This window comes from Lonchura striata, chromosome 3, assembly GCF_050655825.1.
Source record: "Lonchura striata isolate lonStrDom1 chromosome 3, ASM5065582v1, whole genome shotgun sequence".
Classification (NCBI taxonomy): Eukaryota; Metazoa; Chordata; class Aves; order Passeriformes; family Estrildidae; genus Lonchura; species Lonchura striata.
This window is the reverse complement of record NC_140705.1, coordinates 68,166,973-68,185,666: the sequence shown is the minus strand read 5'-3', so window position 1 is coordinate 68,185,666 and position 18,694 is coordinate 68,166,973. Positions and strand designations below refer to the sequence as shown.

At 37.5% G+C, this 18,694-nt stretch overlaps 1 protein-coding gene across 8 annotated transcripts in view; it reads left to right on the top strand.

The window, feature by feature from the left end:
• The window catches only part of RYR2 (ryanodine receptor 2), a 381,438-nt gene that overhangs the window by 223,409 nt on the left and 139,335 nt on the right, over nt 1-18,694 (top strand). For all 8 annotated transcript variants that reach the window (XM_021527072.4, XM_085576771.1, XM_021527071.4 and 5 more), the window contains 2 exons: nt 6,133-6,280; nt 17,223-17,431. In XM_021527072.4, the coding sequence (XP_021382747.3) occupies nt 6,133-6,280; nt 17,223-17,431 (357 nt within the window). The remainder of the gene's footprint in view (nt 1-6,132; nt 6,281-17,222; nt 17,432-18,694) is intronic.

The following is an 18,694-nucleotide window of genomic DNA, read 5'->3' as shown; positions in this document are numbered from 1 at the left end:
TAATCTAGTAGGTTTGTTCAATATGAGAGCCTCATAATTTTGGGATTATATAAAATGAAAAAATTAAAGGAATACTCTCAAGCAGTTAAAGTATAAAGCATTTATTTATTTAAAAACTGTTGAGGAAAATGCCTTCCAACTTCCAGATTTTTTTTCTTCTTCTAAATCCATTACTGCTTGTCCGGCTTTTTTCTTAACAAGATACAACAAGCTGCATTTAATGCATGACTATATACAGTATTTTTGTTCTGCTGCTGCAGAGCCAGCCAGCCAGGAGAGGGAGCACAAGTTAGCTAATCCTGTTTCCAGAACTATCCCAACAGCTGTGGTGACATTGATCACAAATAAGTATTTTTTTGGTACTGCAGACTCACAGTTGCTTATTGCTCCATGAATGGGGAAAGCAGAAGGAGTGAAACAGGTAGGAAAAAAAATATGTATTTCTGCTTAAAAGAGCACATTAAGTAGCAAGGGTAAGTGGAAAAACAAGCACAAAAATCAGTATGAAAATATTTGACACTGTCCCTTTAAGGGAAAACATGATTACTTGCAAGTTGGTGGTCTTTGAACTGGGGAAATGGTAAATGTACAAGGACAGATACAAGAGTTAGATCCAGGAAAAGAAGTAATATAGCCTTGCTGTAATTGAATTAAAATAATCACATTTTTGTTATGTGAGAAGGCTTTTTTTATTTTTTTAACCTTTATGGATTTTGATATTGTCCTGTCATAATTACATAAGTTTTTCCATTTGGTTACTTTAAGGAATTTTTCTTAACAAGGTAATGGGAAAACAGCACTGAAGTATAAAAGAATGTATTTGTGACTAAATCTTCACAAGCAAATAGAAAATATTCAGAATTCATATAAGTTTATCCATGAACTTAGGGTCTATTTTGGCATATCCATGAACTTAGGATATTTTTTGATATTCATAAAACTGTGATTTTATGCATACAGAAGAATCCCAACATCCATATAAATGAGGAAAAGACAGAAGATTCAAGCTTATAGATCAGAAAGCGAATGAAAAGAATTTAAAGTACATTACATGCCTGTCCCTCTTCCTAAATACATGGTTTCTAGGTCTCCCTACTGATTTTAGAGATCACAGGCAAAGATTCTTTCACATTTTGCTTATATACATTGCCACATATCCTAATAGCTTAATCAAATGGTATCCTTTTTTTTCTTCATATTTCCTTGTGTTCTGGCTAGAAAAGCTAACAATCAGAAACCGCATTTATACTGAAATAGAAAAGGTGTTAAGAGTTTCACTGATTTAGCAATTGCTTATAAATATTGGCAACCTAATTATAAAAGATGCTCTGCTGTTCCTGTCCTAGAATAGTTGGTTGGTATTGCCAAGCAATTATATGAATATCTTACTTCTCTTTGGCCCAAAAATAAAAGACATGTTGGTCTTTTATAGTCAGGATCTTAATTTTTTTCGGATTTATAGAAAGTATGTGGCATCATTAATTAAGATCAGGTGTTGGTCTTCACAGACTGCCTAAGGCTGCAACGCAGAAGAGGCATTGTGCTGGAAAGTCAGGCTGGGTGAGATATGCATGCGTGGGAAAAAATCAAGTTGTCATTTATTTTTTCATTAAATAAATATAAAGCGAGCATCTTGTCCTTGTAAAAACCACTTACGTTACCTCACTTTGACATTTTAAATGATTTATACTGATATATTAGTTCTTTCCATTTATAGTCAGGGCACATTCTGCCAGGCATTCCATATGGCTACAGTCCTCAGTGAAGATAGCAGAAGCTGAACACATGTTACTAAGGATACACATACTTCCAAGGTTAGACCTTAGCTGCTAGCATTCCAGGTGAGGAATACAACCTCTGCTTTGGTTTGGTGAATTTGGATTATTAAAGTTGCTAGGAATATGGCTTTGTTGTGCTTTCTGGTTCTAATGCTCTGGACTTTGAAAATTACTTTTTTAGTAAACACCAATTTAGAATTGTATTTTTCCTTTTCTCCTGTAAGATGTTTTTTTATTTTCATAGTTTCTGGTTAAACATGAGCTACTGTGATAGGTGTAGCCCTCTGGATAGTGAGGCATGAAAGGTGTGGGATGGGTAAATGACCCTGTTCACAGTGTCTGTGCTGCACATGCACATGGTGGCTCACTGGTTTTCTGGCAGCACTGCTGGTAAGCTTGCCCCATAGCATTTCTTGTGGGAATTGCTCAGAAATCTTTGTGATAGTGAGAGGAGTGGATCTCGCATGTTGGTGGAGATCTGACAGCAAGTGGAATCAATTCACAGCTGTGGAATGAGGGTTTGCTAATGGTGCAGGGAGCTGAGAAAACAACAGTACATCTTTCTCACTGGATGTATGCTGAAATACATTTGTTTTGTGTTTGTAGTTTAAACAGCTTGCTTATGAGAACAAAATAATTTTAGTATCATACAGACTATGTATCTGTACAGCTCTTATACTTTAAATCACAAAATGTATGTTCCCAATGAACTGTTACCATATTTTCCTGCACTCTTCCTACTATGTGTTTTAACTTTTCAGTCTTTTCCTGTCTTTCTTTCTGTTAAGCACTTATCTACATATGCTTCTGGTGACTTTTTGTTCCCTTTAGTCTAGTGGTTTGTGCTGTTCCTGAACTTCTTAGAGATTTGGGAAGGTCCCGGAGTACACAGCTTTGCAATACAACATTTACAGTTCTGAAAACTACATTATTATTTTCAGATATCTTTTAGAGGTTTGTTTCTTGTTACTGAACTACTGCTGAAGCACACAACCTGATTACACACACTGCATCTCTTAATAGGTTCTTTTAGAGCTGTTTGTAGAATTTGACTATGGTTTTCTCTGCTGTAGACCATATGGACATTCCTTTTTCATTCTTACATGAGATCTGTCTGTGCAAGTTTCAAGACCAGTAGGTCCAGTGCCACGAGATCTTTTATCAGTTATAGACACATCGCAGACTCATTGAACAAAAGAATGCACTTTACATTTGATGTGTGTTTCCCTTTGAGTTACTTTGCAGCAGTGTTCTTTACCTGTCATGGAAGTTTTAAGAGGCTTGTTGATATTTTTTAGTGTGTGTGTTTACGTGTTTTTTCTGTAGTTCTTTTCCTTTTAAGTGCTATACATAGTTTAAAAAATTTATGCAGTTAAATTGGCCCACTGTTGACCAATTATTGCCTAATTGATATGCTTATATACCCTACAAAAAAGCGTAAGAATGCCCATTCAAATAGTTGTTCGTCTATCATTTGCTATCTATACTAGAATCTGTCACATACACTGTGAAAAGTAATACTGATTTTTCATGGTCAGTGCAATATCACTGATGTTTAACATTATTACTTCCATCCAGAGCACATTCTGCCAGGCATCCCAACTTTTTATGGTTGCAATGTTTTCCTAAATAAAGTAAATTAAATTTTAAATTATTAATGGATGTCTGTCACATGAAATGAAGACAAAGCTTTGTAATAAAATACATAGGCTTTTCCTGCACCTTTTTTTTTCTGTGATATTATGGGTTCTGAATTCAAAACAAATGAATTATATAAATAATTGGTATGATCTACCCAGCTCATAAAATTTGTCTGTTAATAAGTAGTTGCCAAACAAACTGTACAAAACAGTCTTCTGAGGAATCATTAGGCTGTCAAATCTGGAAAATTCTGGCACAAAAATTTAAAAAAATTAGGTTGAATGTTAAAACTTATTTTAACAGTCTACAATAACTTTTTTGAATTGAGTAGGAGGAATTCAGTATCTTTACTGCTTGGAAATGTACTCAGTAAAAATTACCACTCTTAGCTAATCAGTTTTCTTCTTGACTTGATTGTGAATGTGCAAAGCTCAATCACTGTACAGGATCATTCTCTACACTTTCACCCAGAGAAGTGCAGAAGATCATTAGTACTAAAACTTATGATGACTATAACAATAAGAGTGCTTAATTCAGAAATTATTAACATGTTCAAAAATTAAATAGATTTGTAATAAGAAAAAAAAAAGGAACAAAGTTGTTAAAAGAAAAATCTTTTCTCACATTCAAATTTAAAGATGTAGCCACAGTCTTGAATAGGTGAAAAAGGTCACAATATTAATTAAAATTTGACCCAAGGAAAAAAATCTGTAAAATCAAGTTGATTTAATGCATTAAATTTCTGCATTCCTTTTTTCTTTCTTCTTGCTCTCATTTTGTTCTTAGCCATTTTAAAAGCACTTATATTACATTTTATACAATGTTATCAGCTGATTGCCTGTGTGTTAATTTGTGTTAATGGTTGCTATGGCAGCTACAAATGCATTAGTCTAACATTGTATCATAAATAAGAAGTTGTGTATTTATTGTTACAAACTTTCATATTTTTAAAGACAGTACTTCACAATGTATTTTGGACATAGAGTGCTTCAGAGGAAATATTTCTCTCTTTCGTGTTCTTTCAATAACAAATAATCAAATGCATAGTGTTTCATCACTTCAGATGTTAATGTGAATACTCGTATATCAAAAAATAATTTCTCATAACATTTACTTCAGCATTTGCTTGAAGGACACAGCCCTTTTCCACATCTACCAAATTAAACATTGGACAGCAGGATGTCAGCTTAAGAATTTGGAATAAATGTGAAAAGAAGATCCTTCAAATGGTATTAGTGTTGGCCCTGCCACTGTCCTTTCCATGGAATATAGTTAGAGATGATATGGTTTTTTAATTTCTGTCCTCAACAATGCATTACCTTTATCTTTCTATTAGCCCTTTTAGCATATAGGTAATGCTTGTCCCTTAATATTTCTTGTCCTAGAGGAATAACTTGTAGCACCAGATTTCATCAAGCACTGCTTTATAACTGACCTTTCAGTATCTGCTCACTATGACAAGGCAAGAGGCAGATAGTCTTGCATCTAAGCATTTAAAAGGTAACAAAAGATGCCTGCAATATTTTTTTTCAGAATGGATGTTCCATTTCTTGTCTTCTTGAAAAGACAGAGTTGAAACCACATATATTCCTAAAACTAGAACTGTAATGCTGTAAAAGAAGTAAGGTACTTTCACTGTAGACACTGTCTTCTAAAACAATAGGCATTGGTCTCGGACTTCTTAATAAATCTAACCAATAATAAAAGCCCTTCAATATCTTTGGTATTGTACTGAAGAGAACAAACAGCAGCTATTTTTTATATGATATGTGTATATATGATATGTGCAGTCTGTAATTTTTTTTTATAAATATAGATATTAGGAAAAACATGGAGATCTCTTTGCATAGTTTCTCCCATTGCCAACAAATTCTGACACGATTTGAGAAGAAAATACAGACAAGAAAACAATTCTGTTAGTCACTAAAAATTAGATTAGCCACTTAAATAATCTAGTTAAACACTGCTTTTAAATAAGATCATTTTGCAGTAGAGTAAAACCTAATATATATTTTTTAATAAACCTAAAATGCAAAGAATAAACCTTACCAACACTTTAATTTCAGCTGGAGAGTGGTTAGTTTGACTATCTATTGCAAAGAATTGCCATGTGGAGCACATGAATCATATTCCTGCAAACCCCTTTATTTTTTAAAAATACATGTCTTAAATAGTTTTATAGTGAGGCACGGGTTTATTATCTGATTTGCAATTTATTAATTAGTGCTGCACACATTTATTATTTGTTATTAGTTGTATTTTGGTCTTTCATTTTTATCATGTTTGTTATTTGGGCATTTTGTATATTTGTAGTATAGAAATGTTTCAGCTTTAGTTAGAAAAAAGTTTTTTGTTATGGTAGATGCTTCTCCAGCAGTGTATGAAATATAATTCTCTTGACTATTCTGGCATACTCTTTGGATCTATCTTTGTTCCTGTGGTTTGTACTGTTACTTTATTGAATATTTGACAGAAACTTACAGCAGATATAAGACACAGAGCTTTGTTTATTTGTGTGTGTCAATTTTTTTTTTTAATGAATTCAGTCTTGTAGTTTCTAGACTATTGCAATTTCTCTGATTCCTTGCCATATTTGAAGTTACATGCTTTCAGTTGGTATAACAGTAATTTTTGTGGTCTTATTTGAAGAATTATTTTGTCTATAAGATAAAACACAGTTCTGAAATTGAAGTGATTTTTCATACTAATGCAGGATGTGAAGAACCGACGAAATCCTCGCCTTGTACCGTACGCTCTTTTGGATGATCGCACAAAGAAGTCCAACAAAGACAGTCTTCGGGAAGCAGTCCGCACCCTTCTAGGCTATGGCTACAATCTGGAAGCTCCTGATCAAGACCATGGTAATTAATTTTAGTTTTTTTTCCTCAAAAAAAGGTTAGAAATTTCCACTCTGCTACTGAGTTTTTAGGTCCAATAAAACATTTTGAACAGATGTTTCCAAATATGATGGGTGCTTTTCTCTTCGATCTTAATTTCTTTCTTTCATTTTTGTTTCCTTTCCTTGTCCTGTGGCCTCAAATGAATATTTACAAAATGTAACATTTTTACATTCTAAAGCATTTCTTTAAAATTTAAACCAATCAATACAATTTTTGGGAATAGTTTTTTATTTAATGCTATGTTTGCTATTTCAACACAAAATAGGAAGAAAACCTGTAAACTCAGTAGATGTGAATTTTATATTCTTAATATTTTAACTTTAAATAAGGAATATTTTACAGTTTGTGTACAATCTTGTATTTAAACACTTAAAGATGCAAGATAAATTTTGTATAATGAATGATTGCAAACCAAATTTCTGTGAATGTCAACCTGCAAGTCTATAATTAGATAGTTTGTTAGAACATTTAAGTTTCTTGGACTTCCTCAGGTCTTGGATGTTGAATTTGACTATAAGTAAATTTTAATTCACTTTTTACAAAGTTTTCTTTGAATTTGCATCATGGCCAGGTTGAATGTTTTATTGTTACTGTGGGCAGTATTTTCAGTTTGAGACATCCTAGAGAACAAAAAAAAAAAATATCTGAACTAATAGCAAGGAATTTTTAAAACGCACACAATGTTTAACTCAATAATGGCAGCATATATAATGTTAAGAAAGTACAAGAAATCAGGAGACATAATGTACAAATAAAAAATAGATCTAAACACTATCAACTCTTATTTTAGAAGTTCACTTAAAGATAAGGAAATATGGAATAATCAATTTGAAACTAGCATCTTTATAATCTCAGCAAAATTTGGAAATTTTGAGAAATGTGTCTAAACCTTTTTTTTCCCTTCATATAGTGATAATGATAGCTAAGTTTTGACCTATTTAGGCCATAGACCTTCAATAAAGCATTTCTGCTGAATACATAACACATACCTAAAGTGTACACAGGGAACCTCTCTTTTGGCATTTCCTCTGCAAAGCATATGTATTCTCTGATCCTCAGCTTTTATGAGATACTGCCATTAAATTACACTTAAATATGAGGCATTGCTGAGATCATGAATGTGTAACAAGGCTGGATTGCTGAACAGGTAGAGCAATGTTCCTCAGTGGAATGGACAGTGTTCGTGGCAAAATGCCATGGTCTCACTCTTAAATCTGCTAAGATTGGAGAGTGTAACCCTGCTGCACAATCCTAGAATTTCCTCCCCTCCCACTGTTGGGAATGAGATGCTGCAAATAAAGACTCAGCGTGCCTTCTTGGTCCTGGGAAGATGGGTTGGCTGCCCCAGGAGGTATTTGCCTCTTGTGAAAATATAGGGGATGTCTTGTGGGAATCCTGGACTTATTCTGGGTTCCCATTTTGAGTTCCGACATCTCCCCTCTCTGTTTGAACCAGAAACACCTGCTTTGCCATGTTGTTCAAGGCCCTTCGAATGCACATGAAAATGCATAGCAGAACAAGTAGAACTACAAGCCCTTATAAGAATATAAAATACTATTTTTAAAAGTTTTTTCCACAATGGTGAAAGATCAAAAAAGAGCTAATGAAATCATCTCACCAGAATCCTGTAACTTTTTTTTTCTCAATTTGCTGATAATATTTTGCATCTGTTTTATTTTTTCATGAATAGATTTTGAATGATCAAACAAGTCATGCAGCACATCCCCTCAAATTTTTCACACGTGACAGCAGCAAATAATCAACTGCTGCCCTGTTCTGAAGCACCGCTTGTTTTGCACTGCTGATATCTGTTAACATGTCACTCAGTGCAGATGAAATGGTACAACTGTGTTTGCTCAACCAGCATGCTATGTGGTCCAGTTGTGTCAAGGCCACCCCTAATGCTGTTTGGGGTGAGAAAATTGCTACTGCAATTCTCCAAGCCTTGTCCCAAGTACAAACATCATGATCACAATTTGGCTATATTGTTTCAAAGGACCTTTTCTCTTTCCTGTGTGTCTGCTCCTTTAAAGTTCTCAAATCAGGCATTATCAATGAAAGTTCCCCAATGCTGCATGGACTGCCCTTGACTTTTGCAGGGATAGCAGGCCAAATTCTGTCCCCGCAAATCAAAAAACACTCCCTTCAGTAAAGTGGCTGGGTGTTGAAGGGATAGTTTGCTTGTCACTTTGGTGTGATTGCACCAGGATGACGCATTTCTATAAAAGAGCTGATTTGGAATGATATCCACTATATGATTATCTATTTTTGCCACTCTCAATGGATTAAATTTGATATGAAACTTCATTCTTGTTGACCCAAAAAATGTCCAACTCTGGAGGTTCAAAGTGAGCCACAGGAAGGAACTGTGTCCAAACATGCCATCCCTCCACAGGATCCAAAAAAGACTTCAGAACCTTTTGGAGGGATGTCCCTTGGAATTGGTCATTCCTTCACTGGCACACCTACCAAGCATGTTAAAAATTGTTCCCCCAGTTCTGAATGGGTCAGGCAAATGCTGTCCAGACCCGCTGCTTTTGCCAAAGTCTCCGACACATTTTCCCTTGGTTGTCTCATGGGAAAGCCTGTCCCATTGCCCAAGGCAACAAGCAAGGGAATGAAGCACATGAACACTATCTGTCTGAACCCCATGTCCATGTCTCCAACCTCTGTGAGAAACCCAGCAATGCAGAAACACCCAAACAACACTTGATTCTCCAGAAAAGACCCCAAGTCTCTGAGTTGTCAGTCGTTGTCTGACGAGATGTCTGCAGTGTTGCTGTCCATCTTCGTCTGCATGCTTGCTTCTCTGGTCCACATTCGCTGGTATCTGCACCCGATAAGGTTTCACGTGCCTTGCTGACACCCACTTCGGTCCTTGTTCTATAGAAACACAAACAAAACCCTTGCCCCAAGTTATGAATGTAAATGGACTTTCAATTTGTCCTGATTCTGGATTTCTGATCCTCTGTATGTTATGATCCAAACATTGCTTCTGGAAATGTGTGAACTGAAACATAAATGTGGAAATATATCAACTGAAACACAAATGTTTTCAAGCCTCTCAAAAGATGCATATTTTGTGACATCAGTTTGCCATAGCTGAAGGCTTTTTCAAACCTCTCGAATTGGTCACTCCTGTAGATACAGGACGCTGTACAAACTGACACTCTGACAAGCACTGGTGATTTTCTTTGCCTGACTTTTAGAAAAGCGAAAAGATTCCATCAATGTTTGTATATTTTTGTGAAAAAATGCATGGCTCAATTTTTCTTGCTCAAAAATGTCTGGCAGTGTCTGTGAGATGGGCATTGTGAATCTGTCTACATGAACATTCACTTTTACTAAAAACCTCAGAAGTGAAGAATGCATTCTGATGTGTATAACAAAATATTTATGTCCTTTGTTTTCTAGTATTATTTTCATGCATAATAGATATGAATATAAAACTTCATTGTCCATGTTTTAAAAGTGATTCCTCTAATTGTTTGACCACATTTGCAATATACACTGAATCCATGATCAGATTGATGGCTTCTGAAATAACTGAAAAACTCTGACTACTGCTACTAATTTCACATAACTTATATTTTATTTTCTTCTAAAATTTATTTTTGCATTTAACGTTTTGTGAGCTAAAAAATGAACTGTGCAAACTTCTGGGTACTCTAACAACGCGATTGAAAAATCTTGTGACTTTGGATTGTCCACGCAAAATATTTTTTCTTTAAATGCAAATGAATGATTAAGAAATCATTCATTGTCAGCAATCTGGTGTTTGCCTTAACAATGATCTGAGCCATTATCTCTAAATCTGTGAGAACTCCTTTTGAGGGCCTGTAAGCTAAAAACACACTTTAAACTTCTGTGAAAATATTACCACAATTCTTGCTCAAAGTTATTAACTTGACTGATTTTTTCAATTTGATACGTCCAGTGTCTGGCACTCTTTGTGTTTTCCTCGACAATCAGCAAAATCAAGTCTACAAAAAAATTATCTCAAAAGATTAAAATATACAAAATCTTCATTGCTTATTCCAGCCTTATTTCAGGCACTTCTTCACTTCTTTTCTTTTTTCTCTTTACACGTTTTTTCTTTTTTTCTTTTTTCTTTTTTCTTTTTTCTTTTTTTTTCTTTTTTATTTTTTCTTTTTTCTATCTTTCTCTTCTTTTCTTTTGAAACAAGGTTGAAATATAAAACATAATACAGAATAAGACAAAATACCATAATAATAAAATGCAGAAAACTTATCAAAATCAATAACAATTCAAGAAAGTTCAAAAGAAAGATTCTAAATAACATATATAAAATTGAACAAAGCATGATTATCGGAAACATTGCGCCAGCAGTTCAGAGTCTGCAAACAGCTGAAACATTTGTTTCCAGTGAAAATTGGTACCCCTTCCCGGGCAGGGCTGACAAGTTTCAACCAAAGCTGCGTCAGCTGTCACATGTGTAGGATCGAATCGGTGGATCAAAATGATCTACATAACATTCATTTTTGTGCAAAAATCTCTGAATTTTGCTGGCAAACTCATCCATCCAAGTTAAAATCAGGGCCTGGCCAAAACCCAAACTTTAAATTGGAGTGATGTCCCTTAACATATTATCTTAAACAAAGCTTATACTAACATTACATATATGATGCCTAAAACATAACAACTTATTATAACATTTTCATATAAAATAAACACTCGAAGTTCAAACTGATAAATTGATCAAATGACACAAGGATTCATTCTCCTTGCAACTCCTTTGAAAGAAAGGATGTTTTTCAATTTGAAGAAATCATAAGATTAACAGTAACAAAAGGCTGTCAGAATGCTTCAGGCACCTCTCTCTGAGATCTTCTGAAAAATATTTGAGAATGATAAGAAATAGAAATGCAATGGTCCCACTCATAAGAGATATAAAAACAAATCAGAGAGTTCACCTAGAAAAATGTGCAATAATAGTTAAAATCCAAAATGAGACTTCAGAATGACATGTAACCTGGATGAGATTACATAGACAACAATAAAACATACGAAAATTCACTATGAAAAAACAAAGCACAGAGCTTCACCTGATAACATGATAAAATTTCTTAACAATAACATTTGTAAAACACTTAAATAGTTAAACGTAAAAGAAAGAATTTGGAAACAAACACTCTTTGTATCATTACGCAAAGAAATAACAGACTATACAACTGATAATTAAATAATGAAATCAATCTCAGAAAAACTCAGAATAAATTCCTTCAAGACCCTTATACACTGATAAACTTGTAATAAACAGAAAAGACTAAAATAAAACTAAGGATCCAATAAATTGTATCTTCCCTTTAAATCAATGTTCATTATCATCTCATAAACTCTTTCAGTTCTTATCCTTAAAGAAAAACAACTAAACTTTGTTAATTAAATAAATTTGACCTTTGAAAAACTTAATTTTGAATCAAACATTACTTAAACTTAATATATAAATATCTTGGTAAAAATCCCTAAATTATATTAACTGTATGAAATCTATATGTATCAAATTAACAATATATAAATCCATTATCAATTAAACTCTTATAAACTTAACTTTTTCAGGGCCCAAACTAAGATAAACTTAAAGTGATATACTCTAATTATACAATACTTAACTTAAACCAAACTATATATAAAATTCAATTCTATTATTAATAGAATGTTAAAATACAACTTGACTTAAACCTTAATATAATAAATTACTAAAGTTTCATGCTGTTCATTTTTCTATCCCAATTCTCATTATGATTTCTCTTTTTCACATTTTGTTCCACAATCTTCTTCATCACACCGGCTGGGTGTATCTGCTAATCAATTCTGTCACCTAACTAAAAAATCTGGGGTTAGCGTTTAGAAACATTGGAGAAGTTTGGAGAAGACCCTTACAATTTTAAGTGGCGACTTAACTGTATCTTATTTTTTGGGTCAATGTTGGAATTCCATCTCAGCATTGCTGTGGGACATTTGGTGCAATAGATGTGCTTGCAAAAAAGTTGTTTACTTTGGCTGCTGTGGTTTCTGGGCTGTGCCATGTATTTGTTGTTAATGTTTGGATGTGAACTGCAGTGGAAAAAAACCTCGGCATCTCCTGCTGCTATCACAACCCAGCTCTGCTGTGGAGAGGCAGCAACCAAGGAGATCCCTGCCTTGGCTCTGCCCAGTCCCCGCTTGCACGAGCCCGAGCGGAGAGGAGGGGAGCAGTTCTGGCACAGTCACACCCCGCTTCTGCCCGCATTGGGGTGACTGTGTCTCTCTCCTGCTCTCAGCCCCCGCTCACGCCCAGTGTCGGCTGCGCTGGACCCGTGCATGAAACCTGTCCCTCTCAGCCACTTCTGTGTTTGCAAACACATGCACAGACTAGATTCACCCCCTCTCTGTTTCGCCATGGGAATGAGGGAAGGAACGCCGGCCCTGAGGGCGCCCCGCTGTGCCGGCCACAGCCGTGAGCTCAGGAATGCCCCCTCCCCTCTCCCGATCGGACCTGGCACTGCTCCGGTCCCGCTCTGGGTTGTCCCGCCCGGTCCCGGTGTCTGTCCCTGCTCAGCGTGGTTCGGCGCTCTGCTGACACCATCAGCGCGACTGCCGCTCCCCGCCGCCGCCGCGCCCCGCGCCGCGTCCTGCACTCTCGGGTTTCCCCCCCGCGGTCTCCGCACAGTTTGTGGATGCCTGTCTGGAGGCCGCCGCCGCCACTGACGCCGTCAGTGCCCGTGTCGCGCTTGAGATGCGAGAGACCCCGCTCTACCGTTCCATGCACTCTGCTCTCCAATTTGCACTTCCGATAATATTTGTGCATTTCTTCTGACAATTGATTTACATTTGCAAACCCCGTACTAATTCCTGATAAACTTTTGAACATTTCTCCTAACAATTGATTCATGTATAACTGATTCTTGTTGCAATAACTATTCGGTTCTGGCCATGTCTGAAGTTGGCAGGGATTGGCTATGGGTTTGTGCTGGCTGCTGCCATGGGAAGTGCAACGGACCTGTGCCCTGAGTCATCCTGGCCACGCCCCGTCCCTGCCTGCGTCACCACGGGGGTGTGTGGATGCCCCTGCTCTGACCCTGGCTATGCTTTGGCCTTGCTCCACCTTGCACCGCCTTCAGAGCCACTGCTGTCCCCCCTGAGACTGGCACAACCACCCTTCCTGTTCCCATTCCGGCCCTGATGTCTCCCATCTCGCTTTGCCCCTCTCCTGACTCTGTTCCAGCACCCACAGCCCGCGTGCGCCGGCCCCGCCCTGCCTGCGCCCGTCCCACGCGTTCTAGATGCGAAAAATCCCCTCCACCCGTGGCTGTCGGGTTTCGCTGAACCTTCATGCGCATGCCCACCGCCTGATTTGCAGCGAGGGACACCTCTCGCTGTCCCTCTGCTATTTTCTCAGCAGGTCTGGCTGCCGCGGTCAGAGAGCTGCTGTGGTCAGGGAGCTGCCTTCCCGAGCCTCTTGGGCGGCCACTTTTGCAGCTTCATGGATTCTTGACACGGAACGCATCACGGGATGCTCGGGACGCCTGGCCGCTGCACCCGCGCCCCTGCCACCCTGTGTCTGCGCTGTTCCCGCTGCACCCCTCTCGTCTGCACCGCGGGCTGTTTTGAACTCCCCGCCCGTGCAGCTACAAAAGATTTCTCCTTTCCTCTTCCCTCTCTGCTCTGCACTCCCTCTGCACCCTCCCTCACCGGACATGCCGCCGCTGCTGCCCCTCTCACCGTGGGTTTGGACTCGAGCAGCGCTTGGTCCCTTCCCCCACTGGGGGCTGCGGCTGTGCTTGGCTTATCTCTCTGTCTGGGGGATTTGTGCATTGGAGGAGCTCAGGGATTGAGGTTCGAGGGAAACTGAGGAACAGTGGGAACCTGGAGACACAGGGCATGATGACAGACCATCCCCTGATTCTCCACGGGAGGCAATCCTGCTTCCCCTGGATCTGTGGTGAGGAAAACTGCCCCAAGCTGCTGGCTGGGCAACCTTCCCTCTTTGTGTTCCCATAGGAGCCCCAGCTGTCCAGCCGGACGTGCCGTGCCGTAGAGCTGGCTGTAATATTGTCCTTGTTAAAAGCAAAAGTTTTGCGGCAGTCTTATCTTTTTGTTCTTTTGTGGCTTGGTAATAAAGTTGCTTATTGATCCCTTGCCAAGAATTCAATCCCAAGACAAAATATACATCTGTGTGCAAGTGACTACACTGCACCTACAATAACAAAGCTTTCATTTCATTTGGAGCTATCTCTACCTGATGGGTAGAAGTCTTGCCCTATAGGGCTAAAAAAAAAATCTTTGGTGTGTCCTTGGGAGAATGCCTTCCCTCCCCACGTTCTTATTTTTGACCATTCTCACCAAAAGCTGAGTCAGCATGAAGTCAGTCCGGAGATGGCACTGTCCATCGTCCAGCAGGCCACAGGCGAGGAATCCCAGGCGCGCTTCTGGTTTCTCTCCTCCTGGCTGTCCTCCAGACGAAATGCCTTGGTGAAGGTCAGGTTCTTATCTTGAGCTTTCCGCTCCCTCTCTTCTTGAAATTGCAGAGTGTGTGTGTACTGCTCTTCTTTTTTTTTTTTCTTCTTTCTTTTTCTGCCGATGAAGGTTGGAGGTTGTTTGATGTTTCTTTTTGTTCTTTTTGTTGATGCCCACCCAGGGACGCCGTGTGTGGGAACCCCGGACTTATTCTGGGTTCCCATGTGGTGGTGAAATTTTTCCTCCAACCTGTGATTCCAAAGAAAAACTCCACAGTCTCTTGTTGTTCGGTCTCAAGACGATTTATTGCTAGTTATCTAACAGATTATGTTCTTGGGCTGTGGCTATTTGATCAGCGGCCTGGGTAGAGGCACACACACACACTGACATCCTCTCTATCTGCTGTCTTCTTCGTCTCTCTCTCCGCCCAGGGCTGCTGCTATCTTTTATATGATATATTACATATTACATGTTTATAAATTTCCCTCAATACCTACTACCTATATTACAAAGTGCTTTTCTACTCTAAACCAATCTGTGAGTGCCAACATCACCAAGAACATGGAGGCAAGGAAAAGGAAGGAGGAAGGACAGGATCAGCCCACTTTCCTCCATCTTAGAACTTCTGACCCCCATGTAAAAACCCCAGAGTAAAAACCCCCCTGTACATGTGTTAAACCCCCCCTGTACAATACTAAAAAAAATTCCCCTCTACTTTATAACTACTTTTACTATACTATCTAACCTTTTGTGACTGCTTGTTCCACCTCCAAAGTTGCTAATTCATTCCATGGCTCAAACTCAAAATCACAGCTGTTTTTCAGCTGCCTGCCAGGGTCTAAAATGCTTCTGACCAAGGCCTGGAACCTCTAAAAATGTCTGAGAGACATTTTGAGTTCCCACAATGTCTAATGATGTAGGCAAGAGGGGGATAGAGCACACTCCTTTTCCACAGTCTCTTCCACATCCTGCTGAAAAATAGTAATCACCTTTTTCATTTACAGCTCTGAGAATCACATGCTGCTGCCTTTCCTTGGGAATGGAGTGTTGAAAACCACTCTCTTTTTCCTTAGAATGCAGAGATCGTTAGCTAGTTCTGTGAATGGAGTCACTAATGAGATGTAAAGAACACTAGTGCAATCCTTGAATCTGAAAGATATATCTAGGTTGTTGGAAAATTCCCAGAGGAAAGGAACTGCAGAACAGTATCCCATGAATTAGTCTTTCTTGAGCGAAGACTGGAATTGTATTCAGCAAAATATTTTTTTAGGGGATTTTGATTTTGGCTATTTAGATTTGCAGTTTATGAACTTCTCAAGGTATGGAGATGCTTCAGACATGTCACAAGGATCCTCGTTCATCAGCCAAAATTCATACTGTTATTTAGGGATTTAGAGCCCTCTAGTGGTGTTCTGCATCTCCAATCATTAATTTTTACTAAAACATTAATTTTACAAAGTTCTCTAGTATTAGTTTTTATGTTTTGTTATTATTATTACTTACTGGTTCCCTGCAGCAGCTGTATTTTTGGGATTACTTTAGACTCTAGAAAGCATTTTGTTACTTAGAATCTAAAAAGAAAACAATTTCTAAGTTACCATGTTTGTGGTGCCTCATCTGTATAGGTGAGGTATTAAGGGTCTTCAAAAGTGTTTTTAAGGCATTAATTGCATAGATTATTAAAGAGAAAATTTTACTGATAAAGAACTATGTGGAAAAGAGTTGCACTGCTTAGAGGAAACTTAATGAACCTCACCTAACTGAAGTCAGACATGGTAGCATGAGAAGTGATGGTTAATTCTGAAGGATGTAATTTTATAGGCTATCCTAAGTGGTATTGGAAATGTGGACCTTGATGTGTGTGAGAAAATAGAAGAAAAAGAGAGAAGTTCTTAGCATGGCCTAACAAACAGGTGCAAGAAGGTGCAGACAAATTTGATCTTATAACAAACTTGGGCAGAAGAGGAATTGTGGTGATTAGACTGGAATGCTGACTTTTCAAATATTGCACAGGCTTTATTTGATATATTACAAATTTGTGGGAAAAGATCCATGTATTTGGCCTTTTTTCCCCCCTAATCTGAGAAAAAGAATCAAAGTGATCCTTGAGTCATCTATTTGTAGCTGCATTCAGATTTCTAATGTCTCTTTTCTTTGTCTTTTTTGTTCTATTTTTGTTGGTTGGTTTTTTGGGGTTATTTGTTTGTTGGTTTGGTTGTTTGTTTTTTTTTTAATCCTGATTCCCAGAATGGGCAAGGACACTTTCCCCACATGGATGTTCTGCAGGCACATTCTACTTTTAATGTCTGTGCTCAAAGGGATTCCTTTACCTTTTGCTTGTGCTTTCATGATTTCTTGTCAGTAGTCGAAAACAGTACCTTCTGCATTGATTTTTTTTTTTTTGTCCCTTTATACTTATTTTTATTTTTTTTAATCTTTACAGCTACAAGACTGGATGTGTGCAGTGGGATAATGGAAAAGTTCAGGATCTTCCGCACAGAAAAGACTTATGCAGTGAAGGCTGGGAAGTGGTACTTTGAGTTTGAGGCAGTTACTGCAGGAGACATGAGAGTTGGCTGGACCAGGCCAGGTTGTCTGCCAGATCAGGAACTTGGCTCAGATGAAGAAGCTTTTGTTTTTGATGGCTTTAAGGTTTGTATGTGTTTGTCTGTAATAATATGAGTGGCTGCAAAAATTTTAATTTTTCTGTCTTGTTCCATGTATCATTGCCTCAGACGCCTTCTCTGTTTTCATTTGATGTTTCATGAAAGTATTTCTCTGTTTTTGAGGGCCTAGGCAGAATAACTAGAATCAGTGTCAAAAAATTAATTAGCAAAATTTGGCATATCTATAATGTTTTTTCACAAATTCACATGTTTCTACAGTATATATAAATAATTAGTAATCGAAGTGGCTTAATGAAATTCAAAATACTGGTGGAGCTGTAATTAGCTATGAATAATTTCTTTAAAGTTTACTCTGTTTTTCTGTCTCTAAGAAGTGCCATTAGGGAAAAAATATGGTTAAGATTATTAACAGTAAGTGTTTGAGGCAAACTTTGATACTATGTATTTGTAAAAATGTAAGAGCTCCAAAGAGTATAGCTAGGTTTTTATGAAAATCCTTACAGCTTAAATGAAGTATAATAGAACCACTAAGATTTGCTCAAATTTAACTCTGCATGAAAAAAAAAGACCAATTGAAATCTAGTAGTAAAAATATATAGGAAAACAAACTTTGTATTACTGACTATCATCAAAATAGCTTAAATTACTCATTGAAATTTTTAATTTCAGTATGAGCGCAATTGCAACTGCTATCTGAACCTTAATTTTTATTAAGGCTACTGATGACTCACTGTAAAATGATTTCTTGTATCTGGTATTGGAATTCATTTCCCTTATTACTGTTAAAATATGTAACAGAGGATTTCCTGGATATTCCCAGCAAGATAAAGTTCTCAGGATGTATTTTATTTATGCTGTGGGAATTTATTTCTTTCCCACTTCTTCATTGCATGAGAAGATGACTTCAGAAGAAAACTGGAAAGTGTTTTTGTAAAGTGTTTTATGTAAACCATTCAAGTCCCTTATTTTTACTGGAAAAGTTGTGTAGTTGCCTTCTGAATTTTAGAGTTTGATGTTTAGGTCTCAATCCACAATGCTATATTGATTTGTTTGATTTTAATGGCTTCTTTCCTTGTTTGGAAAAAAAACAATCTTCAGGATATCGAGAAAGGTTCATTGGTTTTGTACAACTTCAAGGATGGATACTGAGCATAAACATCTACTTGTGATGAAACACTTGAATAGGAATTCTATCTGTTATTGGTTATTAACACTTTTTTTTCCAGTGCTTGGTTACAATAGTTCTTAAGAGAGGTTAATTTATTTGAACTCCAGTCCAAGACCGCAC